The sequence below is a fragment of the Syngnathus scovelli genome, chromosome 9 (genome assembly GCF_024217435.2).
Source record: "Syngnathus scovelli strain Florida chromosome 9, RoL_Ssco_1.2, whole genome shotgun sequence".
NCBI lineage: Eukaryota > Metazoa > Chordata > Actinopteri > Syngnathiformes > Syngnathidae > Syngnathus > Syngnathus scovelli.
Genome location: NC_090855.1, coordinates 6,433,465 through 6,453,222, shown reverse-complemented (window position 1 = coordinate 6,453,222; position 19,758 = coordinate 6,433,465). Strand labels below are relative to the sequence as shown.

The 19,758-nt window shown below is 38.7% G+C and overlaps 2 protein-coding genes across 2 annotated transcripts in view; one reads left to right on the top strand and one right to left on the bottom strand.

The window, feature by feature from the left end:
• Nucleotides 1-19,758, top strand: part of irx2a (iroquois homeobox 2a) — a 209,656-nt gene that overhangs the window by 99,461 nt on the left and 90,437 nt on the right. The gene's annotated exons all lie outside the window — the stretch shown is intronic.
• Nucleotides 11,196-15,032, bottom strand: irx1a (iroquois homeobox 1a). The gene is made up of 5 exons (XM_049729564.2): nt 14,819-15,032; nt 14,417-14,709; nt 12,356-13,424; nt 12,115-12,190; nt 11,196-11,479 (listed from the first exon to the last, which is right to left on the bottom strand). The coding sequence occupies exons 2-5, from the start codon at nt 14,657-14,659 to the stop codon at nt 11,404-11,406; spliced, it is 1,464 nt and encodes a 487-aa protein (XP_049585521.1). The 5' UTR covers nt 14,660-14,709; nt 14,819-15,032; the 3' UTR covers nt 11,196-11,403.

Genomic DNA, 19,758 nt, shown 5'->3' with positions numbered 1-19,758 from the left:
GCCATTTTATGTCCTACTGCACAAAGCTTGTTGTGTTTTGGTGAGTTAGTGAGATTTTTTTTTTTTTTTCTTTGGGATGTAATACATTAGTACATTAGAAGCATAGGACAACCGAAAACGTGATTAATTCTTAAACAAATTCCTACATTTCATTTCCTTCCTTTCTTTTTTTACTCTACATTCCATATCAAAATTATTACAACACTATTTAATAAGGTTCTCAGCGTCAAAAGGTTTCTCAAAATAATGATGTTGTTTACAAAGGCCTCTGTTCCAGACTGAATTTTTCAGTTGTTGATATTCTTGAACACTCTGATATTAATTCTCTCCCACAGGATGACCTAATAACAAGTACCTCACATTTATGTAAATATACGGGACATATTTGAGCACTAAACATGATCTCTCTCTTCATGAATGTTTTGGCTCTCATAATAAGTCAGAGCACTGAGTAATATAAACGTGGAACAAAAATAATATGAAGTTGATGGTGTTCAGCATCACACAGAATTCGGTGTGTAATCTAATTAGATGGTTGTTTAATTTGATAGAGTGTGAGGATTCTAATCGCATCACACTGTGGGACATTCACTTCAGTGTATGACGGTTTCTCAAACAATTAAAGACCTTGTTCAAGACATTCAACTCTGTTGTCCAGAAATACTGTATGTTTCCTAAAGATACTAGTTTTCAAAACGTTGCTGCAAAGACCTTTGTAGACCTTCAGCAGCCGGGACACGGCAAGTTTAGCAATTAAATACATAGGCCAAATGTTTTCAATCCCTGGAGATGAAAACCTAAACAAACTCCAGGTTTCTATTTTCAAGCAATGTTAAAAAAAAGAGTGAGAGAAGGTGAAAGTTTGAATAGGATACCTCCTTTCACATGTCCAGAGTGTTTATGTTTCGTTTCCTCTTGTATTCCCTTGAAAATGGTAATAATGTCAAGACGTGCTATGTCTTTAATTAGATTCGGGAAAGGAGGAACTTGCCTCCAAATGTCTAAAGCAACAATGTTCTGTAGGTGTTTGAAAGCGGAGCCTAATCAATTCTGAAGCTGATACCTAAGTCAAATAAATGAGACTTCAAACAAACCAAGGTGCTTGTCAAGGCACAGAAAAAAAGCACAAAAGGAAACGCATACCCAATGTGACATATGCAATGTTTCATCTGAGAAGAAGAAAAAAAAAAAAAAACACACCACAGAGCCGCGGCCTGTTTAATGTAAACCCAGAGAGGTTGGGATTTGTTTGGTGTCAAATCAGTAAGTAATTAGCTGATACAGAGGAATGAAAAAAAAAAAAAAAATCCTCAGAGAAAAAAATGTAAACACCTGGAGTGTTTCTTTCACATATAAGTTACTTCAGGCTATATCAACAGAAAGAGAACAAACAAAATAGACTCTCAGATTGATCTCCTTGTTTATGAATAGAAACAATAGTTTTTCACTGTGCTCTAAATTAGATTGTAAAATCCCTCTTATTTCTACAAATCTCTACATGATTGAGCCTAAAAAATTACCATAAAGACAAGTAACATATTAATGAAAATTTTGACTAAAGAATTGGGCATCCTGTCTCTACCCTTTGTAGGCAGCAATATATTCAAATATATTCTAACATGTCCAATGCGTGTAGAAATACTAAATATCTGAAATCACTTTAGTCTTTAAACTGTAAACACAAGTTATTAGTATTAAGTGAAGGTTAATTGATAGCAGGGTTGTAATTAAGTGGCCACAGAAATTATACTAGCAACTGACTAAATTGTTTTGATGTATGTAGTGCTATGGGATATAATGAGTCTTTTTCTAACATTTAATTCTTTTCGTCACCCACAAAAACTGAGGAATGTTACTGTCAGCGCCAATGAAGCCACAAGCATAAATATCTGGCATTTATCTCCAGGTTTGTACTCTATTCGTAACCATTTGCCAAGGCTCATTTGAAACACCCTAACGTGATGTGGAGTGAAGTCACTCCTTGGAAATGTCTTGACAAACTGAACATTATCTGCTGGTGATTATCTCACACCAGCACAGAAGTAGTGTGATCCAGAAGTGGCCCCTGGGAAGCCTCCCTTTTCTTCAGAATTAATGTTTACAATCATTTAGGGGCGTCTGTGGAAGGCATACAGGAGATAGAGGCGTATGTTTGTCTCAGTTCGAAGGATTGCGGTTAAGCTGAAGCTCATCTGGCAACCTTATGGGCGGCTCATCCACTCGAAAGCTTCTGTTACTATTTTTTTTCGCTGGTCTTCATCCTGCACTTCCTTTTCTCCTTATTTTATAATCTTTTCTTTTTCTAATTTGTAGTACTCCTATAATTCATAGGATTTCTTTATTTCTGTGTCCAATTTATTCAAATTTAGTGCTCTCAACGAATCTTTTTGTTTGCGAGAAGTGCGCTATATGTCATCCACTGGTATGTGCTGATAGCTGGGTTTTAGACAGTCTTTTATGTGTGCCTCATGTGTTGCAATGGCAGAAACTTGATGTAGTTTGTGTAAATCAATTTGTCATATGAGCGCCATATTTGCTAAGTGCATAGGTTCATGAGCTGTGTTTGCGGACCAAGTCATGCCCCTTATAATGGTGCTTCAAAACTTCTTTCCGATAGAGGAAAACATCACATAACCATCAGGTAATACATAAACAAACAAACAAATACATAAATAAATGTTGACTAATGTTTATCTTAAATACTTACATTGTGCAGTTTTAAGTGATGAGGGAAATTGCAAACGGGAGTATTTTTTATAGAATTAAGTAGTGTCAATGGAGTGAACCCGAATCACAAGTGCTGGATAAATTATTTGGGTTTCCCCTCTGCCTCCGCCTGTGGCTGGTATGATGAAGGGCAGATATACAGCACTTTAGAGCGTGCCAATTAACAGCCCCAGCAGCGTCCGCCACACAGGAGGGTCCCTCATAAAGCCCCACCCTATGGTGTAAGTCGTACCACTTTCAAGTGCTTTATCCGGGGCCGAGTCCATAGACAGCTGTTACACTGGCAGGTTTTTAAGCAGCCCGAGCATAGCAGACAGACCCGGGAGTTCAGAAAGATTTTCTCAGCAAGCGCCTTCGTAACCTAAGCAAAGGATACATGAGAGGTGAGAGAGCGAGAGAGAGAGGGAAGGTAAGCTAGGCGCACAGGCTGGACAGAGATGCTCCACTTCCTCGCCAACTATTTAGCCATCTCTTCTCTCCAATTGCACCGTACTTCCAGAAGCAGACATTGTAACATTGGACAAGCCAATAGCATGCAGAGGATGGCCTGCTGAGAACTTGGATGTTGAGATAAGTCCAGTTGTCAGTGCCCCTGCCACATGCCAACAGTTGGCAAAACTCAATGCACAACAATCTCAACGACACCAATATAACCTTTGTTACTGCGAGAGAGATTCCCACTTTATTGCCAGTTCACAGTTTTCAGTAAGCTTTCATTGAGAGAGATTATTTTTGCTCACTTTAAGGTTGCAAGTAATTTTTGTGCTTTGTATAAAGCAAGCTACTTTAAGAGATGTTGGATGATCTTGGATGTCGATGGAAACTAAACATCTGCTTGAAACTCAGTAAAACAAATTGCTCATCTGATTCTACATACGAACTGTGAGTCACGTGAATCTCAGTTCGGCAAGGCAAATGGTTTTCATTAGATGAAAAAAATGGCAGTTTTCAGTAGAGCAGTGATATGCACTGTACATGCAAACTGAGCATTAAGCTGTTTTTTTTTCTCAATTTTCTTGAGCTTAAATTGGTTTTCATTGAAATAAGTGTTGGAACTTTTCATGCCCTATATATATTTTTTTTATTTTTTATTTTTTTTTTCTTCCTCATCTGAGGAAGACTGGAGAGACATTTGAAACTGTCAGCTGGTAACATCTAAAAACGTTTAATTTGTCTGAACAAAATAACTGCCTTATATATCTAATGTAGACATGTTTGTAAGAAGAGTGGAATCCAGAATGACGAACACTCAAGTCTTACAATTCAGTACGGCACTACCTTGACTTACAAGTGCACCAATTCACGAGTTGTCCATTGCTCATTATTATTATTTGTTTTTGCTTGGTGGTATGAGTAAGATAAATACTGTTCTCTAGCATCACCATAAACATCTTCTCTTTTTCATTGCACCTTCTTCATTCGTGTGTTTTATTGTTCTGACATTTTGATAGTAACAGCAGTTAACTACTTTGTTTTTAATGTGTTCCAATGTTTAGTTTTTTATGGGAGTGATAGTTTGACCCTGTGGGACTTGATTTCTTAAACTCCCTTGGTGCATTTGAAAAGTTGTTTAATGAATTAAAAATCGTGTACCTACTAATTTATCAATATAGTGTACCTTGCGCTCTCAGTGAAGGGTCGGATGGCATTGTTGCTGTTGAAGAAAGCAAGTACAAGCTGAGCTGACCACATGTTAGACGGTATTGGCCACAGATGTGCTCAGACGGATCACAGAGAAAAGGCGATGGCATTTACTCAAGATGTGGAGATGTATTTTTGAACTTTGATGTGAACATGATTTGCTCTGAAAAAAACCTTTTGTTCCTATGATTCACATGGTCTTAATAACAGTTCATACATATTTTATAGTATCTATTGAGAACAACAGTCTGAAGTCACGTATAGCCATGATGACTCCTTGTGAGGACTCTGCTTGGAATATATTAGCTGAGCAGTTTGGACGTGGCGTGATTTTACAGAGTTCTATCCAACCACTGTTAAAAGACTAAAGATTGTCAACCGCATGCAATCCTGTAGGACTGCAAACCAAGAATTTTGTCAACACACAACCAGAATGTTTGTTGTTCCCAGAGAAATCTATCCGACCGCAACACATCCATAAGTCATTATTTCTCGTCAAAACATTGTACAACAAATTAGTATTAACACAAAGCGTAGAGAACTAATTGCAAAAATGTCAGTGTGAAACAATTATTGGTGAAACATTGGAATGACTCCACATATTTGGATCATATTCTTAAGATGTATTTTAAAGCCGATCATAAATCTTTGTTCTTGCATTCTCATACCAACGCATAGTTTCCCATAAATGATTTACTCTGAAGATTACAAACTGGATCCTTGGGGGAGAATAAAAGTTGGCCTTTCCCCACTGAATTTGCATGACGTGTATTAACACAGCCAAAGCACCTGTTCTGGTGGATAGCTTTTCAGTTAATATTTGACATTGCTGGCTTCTGTCGAAACTTTTTTTGCATTCTGCGCCGTGTGACAGGGCTAACATTACACGGGGTACTGTACAGGGCAACGTCAGGCGTGAAGAAAGAGCCTCCGGTTCAAGCAGAGGCAAACGGTATCACTGCGACGTATCCTGGCTGCTGAGTCCCGGCTTGTGTGAAGTGATATTTCCAACACATTGTGCTCTTGTCCTGCTCTTCTTCTGTTTCAGCACTGGCAGGTGACCCGGCATTGGATGTACTAGCTACAGTACACCGGGTGACAGCATCTGACATTGTAATTGTCTGCTCTGGGCAAGGGCATGGTTGGTGTAATACAGCTTAAGTTTCCTTGCAGTAGAAATAATTCATAACTGGCATTGGGATGTGGCGCTGGTGTCCATAACCTCGTCTCGGCAAGGTGGTGGCAATTTAGATTTACAACATTCCTTTCATGGCTAAAATATTTGAAAGAAAGATTTAACAAGTTCTGAATATCAGGGAATTTCCTTTTTTATTGGACTGAATTGTAAATGTTGTGTTTTAAATTATTAACACTCTCGTTTTGTTCCACTTGTCTATTAAGACAGTGGAAATTAGAGATAAATGTTTTCATAAATAATCTCGAAAAAACTAATAATGGAAAATAAAAAATAATATAGAACTTATACATCACACAGCTTTGATCTACATGTTTAAGGCTTAAATAATTGTACTCAAATTTAATAAAGTGAAACAAATCTATAAACTATTATTGTGATATTAGGAAATATATAGCAAATCACACCTATGCACACATTGATAGGGTATACAAGTCCAAGAGCAAATATTTCATTTTTTTATTGACAAAGATGTTGCACTGTATTAGGTGCCACCTTCTGCACAACATATGTGCTGTGAGTGGATCCTACACTTAAGGGAAATTCCTGTGTTTTAGCCGCAGCTGTGGTATGATACTTCATATGGCCGCACTCCACTTTGTACAGCCCCGGGAATTAGCCTAAACCACAATGGCATGACATCAGAAAGGAAGGCAGGAAAATTCGGACTTTATTGTCTGTCACAGAGGAAATGTTTGCGAAGACTGGAAAAAGCAGTGCAGGGCTCCCGGTTTTAATACATGCACAATGGCACCTAACTTATTGATATGAACGTGTTAGTTCTTCATTTGACTTAATTTGATGACACAATCCACAACTTTAAAGGCAAAGGCATAGAATGGAGTCACGATGTTCCGTTATTTATGACTTGAATGAAATTACAATAGCCCTATAACCAATGTCAAGCTGCATCAGTAATCCATCCAAGCTTGAAGGAACATTGTGAAACAACCCCTCTCCTAATAAAGAAAAGTACGATCACAGAGAATAAAACTTTGTCAAAATGTGTTTGGGGAGGGAATTCACTTCAAAGCGATCACAACAACAATGCCGTCTGTCTAATTGATGTTTTGAAACAAATGCTACATGTAAAAACTTCTCTTCTGATGAGTATGTAATTACAGAGAGACAATGAATAGCTATAAATATCTCTATGATTACAAACCCCCCTCAAGAACATGATCCGAACTGATGGATAATTAAGGCAAAAATAATTCTGATCCTCCAAAACAATGAGAATGCCTGTGTGCATGAAGTAATCATCACAATACATTCTCCCTTCCCTAAATATAGTGCTAGCTGATCCTGTGGTGCTGTTGTGTACGTATCATGAAGGAGAACTTGCCTCAAACCTGCTTTAATTGCTTGTTGGAATCATTAATGGAACAGAAGCTTGCCCGGATTTTGCCATTCCGAACACGAGGGTTCTTATGTGCTTGTTGGACTGTCAGTGCCCCTTTTTAACAAACAGACACTAGGAAACAACTTTGATCAACAAACATGTAGCAAACAAGAAGATAATAATGAATCTCCATGTTCAAGTGAGGTCTCTTAAAATAGATTTTAACTATACATCACATTCAAGCAGAATATTTGGGATTTTCGGCCTGCCAATTAATGTCCCAGCATTTGGCGCAGTGCATTGACTGCGTGCCAAATAAGCATATTGTATCATTGAAGAGTGGAAAAAAGCTTTGTTGCGTTCTTGATTTAGAGTCAGAAAGAATGTTCATCTGAGACGCGGAAAACTTTAGTCTCTCTGCCTTGCTTTGTAACGTCTTTCTTGCTCGATCAAAACATGAGAACGTCACTTTGGGTGGCCGCATAAAAGATAACCACACAACAACATGAGCGAGAGACTGTTTATTTTCAAGTGTACGGTATCTCGATGCCAGGCCAGGCTTTTGTGTCAGCAGGGGTCTACATGGGTTGTTGAGTTGTCATTGAGTTGTTGAACGAGCACTCGGGCAAGTCTGCTCCGTGTTTCTATTTGTGTTTGAGTGTCGCTGTGCCGAGAACACCTCGCACATTCTCTCCCCTTTCTCCAACCTCCTCCATTGGCAGGCGTGCGTGTCTTACAGCAGCATACCACTTCTGGAAAGAAAAGCCTGTGACCAAGGCATCCGTTCCTTTTACTGCCATTGTGTCACATAAACAACAAGGCAAAAAAGGGGGCAGAAAACGACATCGATCTGCGTTCCATAGCGGCCCTGCTGTGGCTGCAGCTAACTTTTTGTTGCTTGTTGTTGTTGTTTCCCACTGCCGGGGCCACGCTGAGGCGGCTTTTGTGTCGGCCTTCAACCAGTAGTGCACTCATGAAAGCAGATAAATGGATTAGAGGGGGGGAGATATGGGCGGGCATCCTTGAGGATAGACAAACGGGATGTTTAAGTGAAAAAGGGGGTGATTGAAAGAGGAGAGGAGGGAGAGGAAGAGGGAAAGACATTTGTGTTGGACAACAAGGGGTCGAGTCTGTTGTGCTGCCAAAAAAGACAAGACAGTGATAAACTTTCCTCCCCGTGCAGTCACCTTTCCCCCCCCTTCAGTCTCTATGACACACACACACACACACACACACACACAGACACACACAGACACACAGACCAACACAATTCAGCCTTAAAATGAATGGATTGCCACACTATGACATGTCTCAGTTGCAGGGGGAGATGGTCCTTGTTCGCCAACAAAGGACAGTGGTAACATGGGGGGGGACAGCCTGTGACAGAATGCTAAATTGTTTTAGGGTCAACAAGTTATTGTCTTTGCTTGAGCCATAATTTCCATATCTCCTATGTTTCAGCACTCAGTCCTTGTGCGGAAATAACAAAAGCTCTTGTCACCACTTGGCTTAATTTATTTGTTTGCTCTTGTTTTCTTTTATACTGTTTTTAATAATGGGCGATCTGATTTAAAATACACTTCCTTCGTATTTAGTCTAATTAAAATATTTTCAACACATTTGCCATTACAACACACCTCTAAAATGATAAATATTCGAGCAGTAGCTTCAGTCTCTTAAAGACATAATCGTATGCATATTTATCCCTCATAATCCCGAAAGTGCTTTAAATAAATATATTTATTTAAATTCATATCTCTAGGTCCTCATCTCTTTAATTCATGTTCTTTATTTTCTTTATTTCTCCATGGATTGTGGCCCGGGGTGTATAGGGAAGCAATGGCTGAAAGTGACAGCCTAATTATCAGCTCCAACCCTGCTCATTACGCATTAGACAATCCACCGTACATCCCTTACTAAATGAATAATTTTGTATATATTATGGGAACACAATATTGTGGCCTGCAGCTAATGTCTTTGTTCAAACCTGAAGCTGTTTGACGACAAAGGGAATAAACGGGACTCAGAGATGTTATTTAATTTCTGGCCGAAAAGTCGGCACACGATATTGTGCAAGAACTGAACGTACCGAACTGAGAAAATTACACATCTGCCTTTTATGCCACAGTATGAATGTGCAATGTTGTTACCAAAAACTGTGTCAATGCATATTAGGTGAACCTGCCAAAATTTAGTCCTGTCATCACAACAGTGTTAGTGTAATTTGGACATGGCTGAAAATACAGGAGAAAAAGAGTGTATCTTAGTTATACTGTCGTTTTATAGTTTTAAAAAAACAAACTTATATGAAAGTGAATAATTTATGTTGACATTTATGTTTATTTGCTATTCTTTGTGTTTGGACAAACACATTTTCCATTTCTTTGCTGTGTTTTTCAGCAATAGCAAAATGACCTTATTCAACCTTTAATGACCTTTTGTCAATTCTACAACTTGGTCGTGGCTGTGTCAAAAGCAATAGCCATTTAAGTGACACAGATTTATCTACATAGACATTCCCCTTTTCACCCACAGTCAGTGTGCTCACTGTCAGAATGTCAGTTTTTCTAAATGTGTTAGTGCCAACAATATTATACTAACATGCATTATAAACATAACTGTTTTCTCAAACTATATTATACTAACATATCTTCAAACAGTAGTTATAGCAAACACATAAGCCATAGTACTATTATAAATGTTGGTGCTCATTATCCGTTGATTTTAAATGAAAATAATATGGTTACTGCATAAATAGTAATTCGCTTTTAACATTAAATAAGCATTGTTATTTTTAACAATGTATATTAAAATAATTTGGAAAATGTGTATTTTTTTTAGTCATGAGCTGTAAGACAATTATCAAAATTAAACTCCCAAAGGACTTAATGGCTCACATATACTGAGTTTGGAAATAACTTTTTTGGAGGTACATGTATTATTTGATTGAGCATTTTCTTTTTATCAAAATACGTTAAAGTATTTTAAGTTCAAGTTAAATTGCCAACTTTGAAATGTTCCATTTATGGTCATGTTTTTATTTATTTATTATGTGTTTCAAGTTGAAAAAAGTTTTTCCAGCTCCTGTCTATAGAGGTCGCTGTGATATAGCAAAACTGATTTGTTTTTAGGCAACGACCATAAGAAATCCATTAAACGGCGGTTCACTTTGCAGGTCACCATACTATACAAATGAATGCTCATTTCAAATAAAATATCATTTCAAATAAAATATAATAATATTATTAATAATATCACCAAGAACAATAAAAATCACAGATTCTCACCTGAAATACTAGTTCAACTTAATTCAAGTAATTACAACGCTATATTAGTATTTTCACTTGAGAGCGATATTAAAGTGATGTAAAATATATACAGCTTTATCAAACATGCATTTACATTAATTTGCACACACACACACACACGCAAACACACACACACACGCACGCACACACACACACACAAATCACCCCTCACTTAAACTCAATTTGGCCATTATTATTAGTCAATGCACGGTTTTGGTCGTCGACGCAGTACCAAAGTTGATTTATAGTCTAACGATCACTATCAGCCTCTGCACAGACAACATCCCCAAGCACTCACCCTGCTCCCAACATCAACAATGTCAGTCTGCCCCTCCCCCGATAAAAAAAAAAAGAAAAGAAAAAGTATTAATTATTTATCTTCGAATCGACGTCTCCCTCTGACAGATTAGATTTTAACCATTTGATTTTGTTTGGACTGGGCGTTCCCATATTATTACTTAATGACCTTCCCAGCTGCTCCTGTCCATTTTCTGTCACTAGCAACCATCTGGACACTTATTAGCACCTCAATGCATCCACGCTGCTTTCCTCCAAAACTTGAATAAAATTAAGCATGCTGTTATAGACTGCCAATATTTTTCTCCTCCCAGCACCCAATAAACATTCAATTGATAATCTGTGGCATAGGTCTGTATTAATAATAATACAAATAATAATGATAATGATAATAATAATATAATAATAATAATAATAATAATAATAATAATAATAATAATAATAATACAAGCGTTCTGTTTTCTTATAATTCCAATATTTAGTTTATTAGGCAAAATATACGATCTGGACAAATTCCTTCAACGTTTCGTATTTACAAATTTAGATCACATGATATTTACATTAAAGAAGGACACCATAAACACAAGATATAATAATATTATATTAATAATAACAACAACGTAAAAAGCCTACCAAAAATGACCCCGTGTCTTTGGGTAAAATTGGGAGATAGATTAACATTATAGGTGCGATTATAGGCTGCACAACAACATCCATTTCTCCATCCACAGGATATTACCAAATAACGCCATTTGCTCTGTACCAACTGCAAAGACTGAATGCTAAACGCTGCTTCATAATTTCTCATTGTCCTTTTTGGGAGGTGCAGTCTTTTTTGTCGTCTTCTTTTCAAGCACACACCAAACAAAAAAAGGAAAAGAAAGATAGAAAACTCAAGCCGAAGAGAGAGCAGTGAGGACCCGTTGTGTAGCATCCTGTGGACTCCTGGCGCTGGAAGGCAGGGATGATCTGAATATAATAAAACACGATTGCATGAATAATAATGATAATAATAATGATAATAATAATGATAATAATAATGATAATAATAATGATGATAATAATAATAATAATAATAAACCTGCTTAAAAAGAAAAATGCAAGCTCAACTCTAATGAATCAAATATGATTTTTCTGCCATGGGTGGGGAAGGGGGCTATTTTGTACTTGAAACAGAGGTAAACCTTTTTCTTCCCTCTTTCCGTGAGAGTGCTCCCATGGGCTCCGGGACTCCCAGGGGTCTTTAGCGAAAGCACAGCCCAGACAGAGCCCGTTTTACTCGGTGACTTGATAAGTAGCCACACTATCCCCGCAGGGCAAGGAATTAAAGGGGGTGTGGGATGAGAGTCAAGACCCCTGTCACTCGCAAAGCAAATTGTGCTTTATTTGTTTTACTTTCGAGTCGTTTTTTCCTATCCCGTTGCACATTATTTGTCTGCTAATTATCCGTGCTATGTATTTACCACAATCTAAAACTGGCATGCATATTTAATGAAACACCTTCTATTTCATGAATACAAATACTTATAATTTTAGTTGTCACGATAAAATTAGTTTTTTTTAAATAATTATTTTTTTAACAGCGCATTTTTTTAAAATCTCACCTGTCATGAAGGGGTCGAAAAGAAGGCTTCAGGGTTGGTGTTGGAGGTGAATCGCATCGTACACCATTTTCATGTTCTAAAAGAAAATAATATTAACATCAATCACTTGACAGATTTTCCCTTTGGTTATCCCTGACGCAGTGAGATTATTTTTATAATAAACTAATGTTGGGCCCATATGTTTATTGCAACGAGTTTGCTGTCAGATCCTATTCTAGGAGTTATGTTGCCATGTTCTCACCTATGTGTTTGGGACTGTCCATTGGGGCCTTGCTGTCTTGGCTGAGGGCCGCAGCAGCTGCTAGCGGGGACACCACCACTGACGTCGGCTGCTGCTGGGGCGCCAGGTGGTGATTTTGGTGTTGGTGGTGGTGATGGTGACTCCCTAGAAAGGATCTCACGTTGAGCAGGGAGTTCTGACCCAGAAAAGCCCCGTTCGTCCAGTTGTGGAACTTTCCAATTTGGCAAGTGTACAGTCCGTGGCTTGGGAGGAAGGCGGGGTGGGCCTGGATCTGAGGGTGAGAGGGGGGCACTGGTCCAGAAGGAGATGTGGGTTTCTGGGCCGAAGAGTCAGGTGTCGTAGCGGTTTCCGCTAACGACCATATTTTGGGCTTATTGTTTGAGGGCAAGGGGAAGCCCCCAGGTCTGTCGGGAGAAAGTACCCGTGTGGTGTTGCTGGTAGCGTCCGTGTTGTCTTTGCAGCCTGGATGTACTGAAATGGAGCTTTTTGATTTGTCCAAGGCCTCGTGGCCCTGCAGGCTGAAGGCCCGTCTTTTCTCCAAGCTGTCCAGCGCTCCCTCTGCGTCCCCATCGCCTCTGTGCTCCCTCGTGCCCCCGTCGGTGGATTTATCATCATCATCCTCATTACTCTGATCCCCGTCGTTATCATCTATTTTGTCTATATCTATGCTCTCCAAGTCAATCTCCTCCTCATCCTCATTTTTCTCTGCCTCGTCCCCGCTGCCGAATAAATTGCCGTCCTCCCCGTCCTCTTTGCTCCTGCTCCCCCATGTCACCTTGTTCTCCTTCTTCAGTCTCCTCCTGGCGTTAGCGAACCAGGTGGAGACCTGCGTCAGGGTCATCTTGGTGATGATTGCCAGCATGATCTTCTCCCCCTTAGTGGGATAAGGGTTCTTTCGGTGCTCGTTAAGCCAGGCTTTCAGGGTGCTGGTGCTCTCCCGTGTTGCGTTCTTAGGTCTGGCGGGGTCCCCGTACTGGAATTGACCATATGGGTAGAAGGCAGGAGAGGTGTGAGCTGCGAAGCTGGCAGGGTGGACGCCAGGACTGTCTTTCAAGTCGTATTGGGATCCCTTAAGAAGGAATAACGGGTGTCATGATTATATTATTATTTTAAATAACTACAAATGTAGCACACGCTTCCCTGTGACATATGTAATTAAAGTTGCATGAGAGAAATAAGAATAACTTCCTAAACATATAGAATGGAAGAATGCTGCCTTTATTGTACTCCATGCATGTGTACACAACAAACTTCCACGAGTGCTCAAAACTTTTCTCAAGTTCTTTTTGTCTGTCAGAGCAGGACAATTTGTAAAGCAATTACAATAGGCTAAAATCTAAGCTGTTTTTAAATATTGTGATACACATCAACTCAAGCATTTAAAAATAATTATCCCCTTTTTCATCTGTTTTGGCAAATGTTTTTCATGCGTTCATTAAGCAATGTATTTATTCACATATTGCATTTTTTAATTTGAATATTATTTTGTTATAATAATTATCTCAGAAATATGCACGGCAGTTGTAATTTACAGAAACACACAAGAGAATACACACATACAAATAATTTGCCAAAAGTTCAATCAAAACTTGAAAATAACTATTTTTTCAGCACTTAACCACATTGTTTTACATCAAAAACCTATGAACACCAACGTGGTTGAGATAATTCTGACATTTCATGGCTACCATTATTATTAGTAGTATTATTATTATTTATTATTATTAGTAGTAGTAGTGTTGCAATTATCGTTATTATTATTATAATTCATTTAGTAACAAAATCATCTGACCTCTTATTATTTTGTCATTGGTTAACGGGTTAAATTATTAAGTATGCTACAAGTATGGTTGTACTGAAGAAAAAAATGTCAATCGCGAACACAAAACCGTTTGACATTATTTACTTTGTTTTTCTTAGTTTTGTTTTTTAGCAGTTGGTTAGGTTTTATTTTTAATTTATTTTTTTATTTTGCATGGATCTAGTTCATCTGTCACACTTAAAAACAGTTTTGAGTTTACCCCGGGCGGAATTATCGAACATTTAAACACAAGTTCTTACCATTTGTGAGAAAAGAGCCAGATCCGCACTGGTGTAAGGTAGGAAAGCACTGTAGTTGTGCGCGTACGGGTTGGCGTACATGCCCAACACGGACGTGACGGCCGCGGCGGTGGCTGACGGACTCCCTCCGATTTCGGTGCTCCCTCCCCGGGAGGAAGGCGTTAGCACGCCCGCCCTTTCGCTCCCGTAAACAGCCTGGGAGGCACTTAAGTACTGCGGGTACCCTAGCTGGGGGAAAGACATCTTCCACCGCCCCCGGATTGACGCTCTGCACTGCGCGGAACGTCCACAAACTGTGCGTAAAAAAGTGGGCACAAAGGTTAAAAAAAAAAAAAAGAAGAAAAACAGACCAGATGAGTTGAAGGGGAAAGTGTTCAATGCAAAGTTAGAGCTACGACTGACATGCAGCGGTAGGCAGTGGAAACAGGACTCTCTTAAATCTCAGCTTCGTCTCTCTTTGGCTCGCTCAAAGTCCGCTTGGATGTGATGTGATCACCAATTGCGCACAGACTGACGCGCCTGGCCCTGAGGTCTCCAGGCTGATCTCTCAGATACAATTTGAAGTTGAAGCTTTGATTGGCATCCCCTACTTGAGCCGACAAGCTCCTCCTAGTTTGGAGCAATGTGGGATAATGTGAATATGAAGTGAGCGCACATTGGCTGAGGCCGCTCTCTCTCCCCTCTTCCTTGCTCGAGCGCCTCTCACTCCCCCTTTCTCTCTCCAGCCGTGTTTGGACTTATTGTATGTTAAATGTTCAAGCTTTAGAGTCCATTCAACGACGGCTTTGATTGTTGTATGACAACCTGTCGACGCGATTTTACAGCTGTCCGACAGCAGGGGAAGTAAACCCGTTAGAGGAAGGAACTTTGAATACATTTAAATTGAAATCAAAGCCGTCTTTACGAATTAGTTTTTTGCTTATCACGGGATGTTTAGTTTAATTCCTGGTATTTGACTTATTACAGTCATTTTTTCCCCTCAGGATATAAAAGTCTATTATCGAACGCATTCACAACTACGGACGTTATATAATTATAGCAACTAATTCAGTTAAATATAATTCAATATTGTACGCAAAATGTCTTACACGTGCTCAGTTAAAATATGTATTCTGTTATTTTATCATTTATTATTATTGTTACATTTTTAATTGACCACTGCATTAATCACCCCCCCCCACACACACACACACACACACGCACACACACACCACCTCCTCTTCCTACTCTCGCACTCTCTATCTGTGTGTGTTTTGTGTGTGTGTGTGTGTGTTTTGTGAACTTAAAGCAGATTGTTGTTGTCCTTTGTAACAGCAGAGCCACTTCACATTTTTTTCTCTCGCTGCTTTCAAAAGGAATGAAAAAAAAAAAAAAAGCTGCAGGGACAAACTCAAAGAAACACCAGACTGCAAAGTCTATACAAGCCCCCGAATACCGTTTATATCTGCCGGAATACTTTCAATAGTTTGGCTATAACCACGTGGTGCATAATACACTTAATGAATTAGAATCGAAGGTCCATGAGAGAAAAAAAAAAAAAAAAGTAGGATAGATTTTACCTCCCTCTTGAACCGTTTATCCAATTTCCAGCACACGGGGGAAAAAGGAAATCCAAAGTGCGCATACGAACCTCTTCTCTGCCCTTTCATATGCCCTGACATATGCGCATTCACCTTTATATATATATATATATATATATATATATATATATATATATATATATATATATATATATATATATATATATATATATTTCATTCATATAGCACGCAAATCCCAAGTGAATGATCTAGATTTAAAAACCTTTAACGAGTGAAGCCCAAGAAGTCACTAGATTCTGATCTGCACCAGATGGCTACGAGTGGATATTGCCGAGCGCCGAGGATCTGTTAAAAAAATATCTGAGGGCCACTGATGGTAATCTGGTAACACATCAGAAAGAAGGGGGGGGAATGGCAATTGCGATAACCCGCTGGAAATGTGCGCGGTGATGGGGTGGGGGGCGGGTGGTCAAATATGAAGGTAGGCGTGAAAGGGAGAAAAAAAAATGGGGGGGGGGGGTCTAATAGTTTCAAATTAATTCAAAAATAAAATTTGAAAAAAACACCCTATCATAATATTTTTGTAGTTGCATGGTTACATTAAGGCCAAGTATTTTATATTAATACTTGTGACAAAAACATAATAATAATAATAATAATAATAATAATAATAATAATTGATCATAATAACAGACCAAATCAAGTTTTTCAACATTCCAATTAATCAGTGTTCTTCCAGCTACTATCGCAATGGAATCTCTCTCTCTCTCTCTTTTTACAACACGTTAAAGATGTGATTACAGCCCAGTCTGTGACAATGCAGAAAATCCTGCGGCTTCCCATATCTGATACTTTTATCATGTAAATCTCCAGGAGGCACTTCATTAGCTGTTATGCCTTAATGGCCACATCCAGCGACTGTGTAAGTCAACCTAATTGTTCTATTACGTACTCAGCATGGAATAGTTCTTATCGGCTGTAATTTTATCTTCTCACTTAAACAATCAAATAAAGAACATCTTGTATAGGTATGTTATTTATTTTCGTTAAGGCTAATATAAAAATCCAAAACATGATACGTCATGTTGTTTACAAAATCAAATATTTTTAAAACGTATTTTATTTTGTAGGAAATATTTTTTTTTAATTATTTGATGTGCTATGTCAGGGGATGTACACCAAAATATTAGCAGTAATTTATATTTTAATATAAAGTGCATACATCTGTCTACTCGCTGATACAGACACTTACACATATATGTTTCCCCTAGTAGATCCAATAATGCATGAACTCAGGCTGCCTGTGAGTCCAAATACAGACTTGAATGACTCCAATAGAAGTCATAGTGAACCTGTATTACAATAACAGCAGTTATGTTGATGGTTGGCTACCACCGCAGAGGTCAAGGGTGTTTCTGTGAACTAATAACTGTGGTGAAAGATACCCCTTTCCTGCCTCTGGTAGTGCCAAAGTTGAGGAAAGGTCAAGAATCTGCAGAATGTCCCTTTTGTGCCTTTCACATAGATTATCAAATTAAGTGTTGAAACCCAAAGTCCTTCCCCCCTTGAGGAGAAGAGATTAGTTGAAAATGAATTGAATAAAACAAGCCACCAGACCCCTTGTTAGCACTGCTCATAAGTACTTCTCCCAACGAACACATAACCTGCGTCACAGCGCCCAAAGTATTAAGCGGTGGCTGCAAGTCAGAGAAGCAGTGGTGTTAAAGTCAGATATTCGATACACAGACAACTGCACCACACCTATAGGTAAGGAAACGAGGAATTTCCTGGATCATAAAAGAGGCCTATTCTGGGTCTCACAAGGTCATGACAGTTTTCACTTGACAGCTAAACACTTGGATGGATTTTGTTACCCCTGGGCCCAAGTCCATGCCAGTTTTCAAAACGGTTTGCAATCTTTGTAAGTGTGATGTGGTCCTACAAACAATAAGTACTTTTTAATTACATTTTTATGCCCTTGAAAGCTACAAGCATTTGGATGCTGAGAAATGTTGCCAGCAAGTAGAATTTTCAATGAGGGCTTCCGATGCCACAGGGTGAAGACGACGAGCCCTCATTCATTGGTGCATAGTTACTGTGGTCATTGCATACCCACTTGAATGAATTGCATTGTGAAAAACATGTCAAAATACTCTTGAGATTATTTCATTCTGGATAAGTATCCGAGATGAATAGCCATCGTAACCACACTGTGGCAGAGTTTTACGGAAACGCCACTTAATTATTGTGGACCAGTGTCATTCTGGCTTCTTTACTGCTTACCATCCAAAAGACAACAGCCACATATCTGACTTTTTACTTCCCAGGGGCATTCTCAGAGGTAGGTAATGAACGGGTGGGCCCGGGTTTTGATGTGGTTAGGGGCCAAGGGGAGAGAAATGTGAGAAGGGGTGTTAATTGTTTTGGCACTTTGCTAGGGAAACATATCAACATTAGATCTAATGGAGGTTAAAGACTCTCATTGCCATAGGGGCTGAAGCTAATGAATAACTATGACTAGCCAAGGAGAGAATGAAAGATGGAATGAGAGTGGGAGAGAGAGCGAGCGAGCGAAAGAGAGAAATGCAGTGATTGGTTGCAGTCAAGATTTTGCTGGCTAGCCTTTTAACCATTTTGAGCATTTTTCTTTTTTGCTGCAGTACAAGCCTAAATGACTTAACTTCTTGTGAGAGTATTTGAAACATTTTTTACCTGTGTTCTAAGCAACACTTAAATTGCAACGCAAGATCTTGGGCAACTTAACCCGTTAATATGAAAAAATATATATATCATAAGCCGTATTATTACAAAAGAAAAAAATCAAATCCACTGGCAGTATGGAGAAATCTACAAAATATAAACATATCTACTTGAAAACCTGTTGCAAAAACACTTTGTGTGCATGTGAACTCAGCAGTTAAGACTGTCGATGCTAATTAACTAATTTGGCAATTCAAAAGATAATTCTATTACATGGTATTTAACGTTTTTATTGAATAACCAGCTGAATTCTCATCAGCCACAAGGCAGCAAACCTAATTCTCCCAGTCTATAGTTCAGGGGCTCATTTGAAGAATTCAGCTGCAGATGTATGCAAAGTACAGTAAATGAGCAAGATGTACAGAAAAGACATCGAACACAAAGATAAGCAGTCTCCCTTTTGTTTCGCTTTAATTTTATGCTAAATCTGAACGAGGACTGAAACACTTGGAAGAGGAGATATTCACATTTCCTTTTCCATTTCAGATTTGCTTCTTCGGTGTGGAGAAAAAAATGAGAGCATGCAAATCCGTATTAAGATGATAGAATTCCCATGTTTATTTCCAAACAGTGTTAATTGAATTTTAAGGATAGGTCCTTCCTGGGGAAAAGATTTTTAGTACACTGACGTATTCGTTTGAAATCACACCCTTTGATAGTGGTGTAAAGGATATAGATAAAATGATCAACAGACAGCATGACAAATGGAATTTTAATTAGCTTTCTTTCTTTCATCTGTTATCGTGTTGTGCTGCTTTGCGCGTTGGCGTGCCTTTGTACAAACTATTGGTAGTGGAAACCTGCTGTTTTCATGTTTCTGGACACGCTCTGTGGGATACTTCAACCTTTCACTCCAACAACACCTTGATCAGACTGACTTGGGTTTTAGGTTCTTTCGGGAGTCCTGGGTTGCTTTTCAATGTAGTAAACACACCAGAAATGTACAAAGAAATTACAGGCAAGTCTTGCAGCAAGTGTTGGATGTTTCTGTTTACTGGAGTTAATGCCCTGAATAACAGCTAAAGTCTCAGATGAAATACA